This window comes from Protomyctophum bolini (genome assembly GCF_963924005.1).
Source record: "Protomyctophum bolini genome assembly, chromosome: 4".
In the NCBI taxonomy this organism is placed as follows: Eukaryota; Metazoa; Chordata; class Actinopteri; order Myctophiformes; family Myctophidae; genus Protomyctophum; species Protomyctophum bolini.
In genome coordinates, this window is record NC_137865.1 from 3,761,665 (window position 1) to 3,766,057 (window position 4,393).

Consider the following 4,393-nt stretch of genomic DNA (forward strand, 5'->3'; position numbering starts at 1 on the left):
CAAGAGGCTGGATGCTATACCCTCTGGAAGACTGTACGAGTCCCTCCAACTAACCGACTGCCTGTCCTCACGGGAATCGCTCCAGACGGGAAGCAGCCATGCGTCTCCATGAGATTGTTATGGAGACACCACCAGTGTCTCCATAACAATTCCCAATTCCCTCAATTCCTCAATTCCCAGAACCCCTTTTGCCACACGCGCATTCCCAAGAACTTGTCCGCGGAGTCCACGCCACAAATGACACCGCCAAGGTCTTCCTGGCTCAAGGCATGGACGTCAGTTCCCACCTGATGTTGCGTGGGAGTTCCGACTGATCCAGGTCGTACTTGATAACCGCCAGTTTGCTTAACGTCTTCAGACTGGGACTCAAGTCTAATATGAACAGGTCATCGGTGGGCGTGTCGGATCCCTTGTATCCGGCAAAGAAGATAATACGATCTCCGACCATGCAGCATCGCATCAGATTGATCTGAGACGGGCCTTTCCCCTTGGGCTGAACCTTCCTCCAGGAGAAGGTCTCCGTGTTGAACTTCCACATGTCGTTGAAGGTCCGGGACGTCTTGAAGTTGTTGCCGCCGAATATGTACAGCTCTCCGTTGTAGATGAACGCCGAGTGAGCCTTGCGCCTGTCCGGAAGGAGGAGCTGCGCGGAGGGCATGCAGGCGAGCCAGCAGTTGGTCTCCGTGTCGAACTCCCGGGTGCTGTTGTAGTAGTCCCACCCGGGGCCCTCCCAGCCCCCGAACACGAACATCTTCGTGCCGATGATGGTGGAGGAGTGGCGCGACGAGGCGGGCGGCGGGGAGCCCCGGGCGTCGACCAGGGACCAGACGGCCGGCGGCGCGGCCGTGTCCAGCCGGTAGAGGTCGTTGGTGTAGTACCCCGTCAGGAGGGTGTACCCGCCGTACACGTACATGACGCGGCCCAGGGCGCAGGCCGAGTGGCCGCACCGCGCCACCGGCGCCGTCCCCGAGGCCTCCACGGCGGACCACCGGTGGACGCCGACGTCGAACGCGTACAGGGCGTTGCAGTGCTCCCCCGTGCACGTGCGGCCGCCCCAGACGTAGATGCTGTCCTCTATCAGCACGGCGGTGTGGTAGTAGCGCGTGGAGGGCACCTCGGAGGCGCCGCCGCCGCGCTCTTTGTTCCCGGCGGTCGTCGTCGTCGCCGCCTCCTCCGGCGGCAGGTTCATCCAGTGCAAGGACACCGTGTTGAAGACGTGCACCTCGATCGTCTGCTCCTCGTTGGTGGCGTTGCGGAAGCCTCCGATGACGTAGACCTCGTGTCTCACCGCCACAGCGGCGTCGTTGTCCTCGTCCTTCGGCGCTCCGTTCAGGTGCATCGTCCAGCAGAACATGTTGCGATATGAAGCTGTTTCAACGTGCCGTTGCCGTATATTGGTGCGGCTTGCACGACGCCACGCGAAGCTTGGCCAGTTATCTGCGAGACCGACTGGCTGTGCAGGGTCAGGTTGTCCAAGCAGTGAAGTTTGTTCTTTGACAGAAATCTCAGAACGAAAATACATCGCATACAGTAGATCGGATGCAACTGGGACGTATATCCTCAGTGATGTATCCCATGTTCATCGGGGGGCTTTCGGGTCTCGCGAACATCACACCCCTCACTCGGGTGACCCAGCCGGGGGTGATCAAGTCCCGACTCACGTCCCAGTAAGCTATACCCTCGATCAGACCCACTAGGGAAAGACCAGGGCCGCATGCACACAATCCGTTGGAACCACTTCCGGAACTACTGTGCCCGGGACCGAGAGAGGTACAATTCTGGCATGTGGAGAGGGACTATAGGCTCTGTGGGTTGCCTCCTGGCCGGGCCCCTCCTATACGTCCACTCCTGCTCTCACCAGGAGTACAGCGAGGACCTGTGCGTTTGCACCAGACTCCCATATAGCATCAGTGAGTGCTCTGTGGGTATACGTCTGTGTCCTTTTGTATCGTCTTCATCGATGGAACTGCCGCGGAAGGGTCCTTGTGGTATACACATCGAGGAGAAGCTCAAGGGGGGACTGTGGGACACACACCACACGTGAGGAAAAAGGCCCAACAGCTAATATTAGACGGCCCAACAACCATTGCTCAAAATTATAATTTCTTTGTTTATATCCTCTCTTCATAATGTAAATAATATCCCAAGTGGCACACACTTTACTACTTATTTCGATGGAAATAAGCGAACTAGCATAACACCCCATATAGCCCCATTCAATTCCCATCCAATGCAATGCAATTCATTGAGGGCTTATGGTAGGGAAAATAGCCAGTTTTTGCACAAAAAAACACCTGGACCTCTTTGGTGGGGGCGTAACAACTACAAAGAAAGGTACGAAAGATAAGAAAGCATTCTAGCATGGAATTCTCCTTTAAATAACACATGTTTCAGAATTTGACTGCCTGTGATTCTGTCAGGCCGAGGCATACCTGTTGTGATGAAAGCGAAACATTGATACTATAGTTGCATTATTCATAGGCTATTTTATTCACGTACCTCTTTTTCTTGTATTACTGTGCAATAGCTATTTCTCAATAGGATATGCGTGTGACATCATCATCATCATACCCGGAAGTTATGCGGGAATGAGTGTGAAAACACTGTACTTTCTGGACTCGACAGCTCATACATCCAAACAGAAAAGTCCTATTTGATGATTCCATTAAATGACAACATAAAATTCACTTTGCCACTCCATCTTCCATTCACTTTATGCATGTGCATACCCTCTATAGTCATAGGCGGCCTGTGTGTGTGTGTGTGTGTGTGTGTGTGTGTGTGTGTGTGTGTGTGTGTGTGTGTGTGTGTGTGTGTGTGTGCGTGTGCGCGTGTGCGTGTGTGTGATATATGTATTGATCTGTGCAGTATTAACAGTAGGAAAGCACTTACAACAAGTACAACCCCCCCCCCCTCCCCAGTGCGCATGCACACACATCCCCATAAAAGTGTTCTGTTAATGAGATATATGAGCTATGGCTTTATAGAGAGAGGGAGACAGAGAGGAGCAGTCATTAAAGCACATGGCCACCATTCCTTTCTTCCATTTTTCCCTTTCTTTCTTTCTTTCTTTCTTTCTTTCTATTAGCGCTTTAAAGGACCACTTCACCACTTTTCGATCTATCTTCATATAACAGGTCCTCACTAATAATCATGATAAAATGGCACCATTTCTTTGTATACTCGGTCTGTGTCTCATAGGAGGGCTGTGGGCAGTTTAGAAACCGTCCTCCAGTGACATCATCATTAGGGAGATTTTTTTTATACAAAATAAATTCGAAAATCTTCCATTTTCGCATTGCAACTTTTCAGGACTAGAAAGCCTGCAGTTTCTATTAGCTTGTATTCCCCATCGATGATGTCACTAGAGGATGGTCTCTGAACTGCCAACAGCCCTCTTATGAGACACAGACCGAGTAGACAAAAATTGTACCATTTTTTTCATGATTATTAGTGAGGACCTATTATATGAAGAAAATGGTGCAGTGGTCCTTTAAGTGTTGTTCTGGAAGTTAGCCTCCAGAAGATACTTTGCGGCATCTTATTGCGACCACGCCTCCATATATGGTCACGCCTCGTGACGTCACGCCTCCATATATGGTCACGCCTCGTGACGTCACGCCTCCATATATGGTCACACCTCGTGACGTCACGCCTCCATATATGGTCACGCCTCGTGACACCATGCCTCCATATACGTCTGGTCACGTCTCGTGACGTCACGTCTCCATATATGGTCACACCTCGTGACGTCACGCCTCCATATATGGTCACACCTCGTGACGTCACGCCTCCATATATGGTCACACCTCGTGACGTCACGCCTCCATATATGGTCACACCTTGTGACGTCACATCACCCTCATGGCACGTCACGCCACCATATTGGCCGTCTCCATAATATGAAGATCACAACATTGACCTCATCAAACCCTGGATAGCCACACATGGAGAAGACTGGATCTTCACTTAGATCTCCATATATGGAGCTAACCTGTTCTGACTTAAGCATATGTTGATCCTACCCCACACCCGTCCTTCCTCTTCGATGTCTCCCTTTTGACTGATACCTGTCCATTTAAACTCTATAGACAGGCCCGCCCCAAATTAGTGTAGCCGCGCCTGGCAGCCTAAAATTAAGGCCCCGGCCCTACCTGGGCCCTCATCAAACCCTGTACGGTGTACACACTCAAGACACTGCCCCCGCTGCCACCCTTATAGATCTCTGGATATGGAGCTGACCTGTTCTGACATTCCATTATGTTGATCTGACCCCCCCCATGATAACAAAGCGCCAGCGCTCGCCCAGCAGTCTGCCGTCATCCAGGCCGATGCATGATGCACGCGACCTCGCCCTTTTGAACGAGGTCGCTTCACGCCCTCATGGCGTGAA

At 51.8% G+C, this 4,393-nt stretch overlaps 1 protein-coding gene across 1 annotated transcript; it reads right to left on the reverse strand.

Moving 5' to 3' along the window:
• Positions 1 to 262: 262 nt before the first annotated feature.
• LOC308313883 (kelch domain-containing protein 3-like) lies at positions 263 to 1,354 on the reverse strand (the record flags this gene model as incomplete). Its single annotated transcript, XM_080761209.1, has 1 exon — positions 263 to 1,354. The coding sequence occupies one exon, from the start codon at positions 1,352 to 1,354 to the stop codon at positions 263 to 265; it is 1,092 nt and encodes a 363-aa protein (XP_080617335.1).
• Positions 1,355 to 4,393: the final 3,039 nt, after the last annotated feature.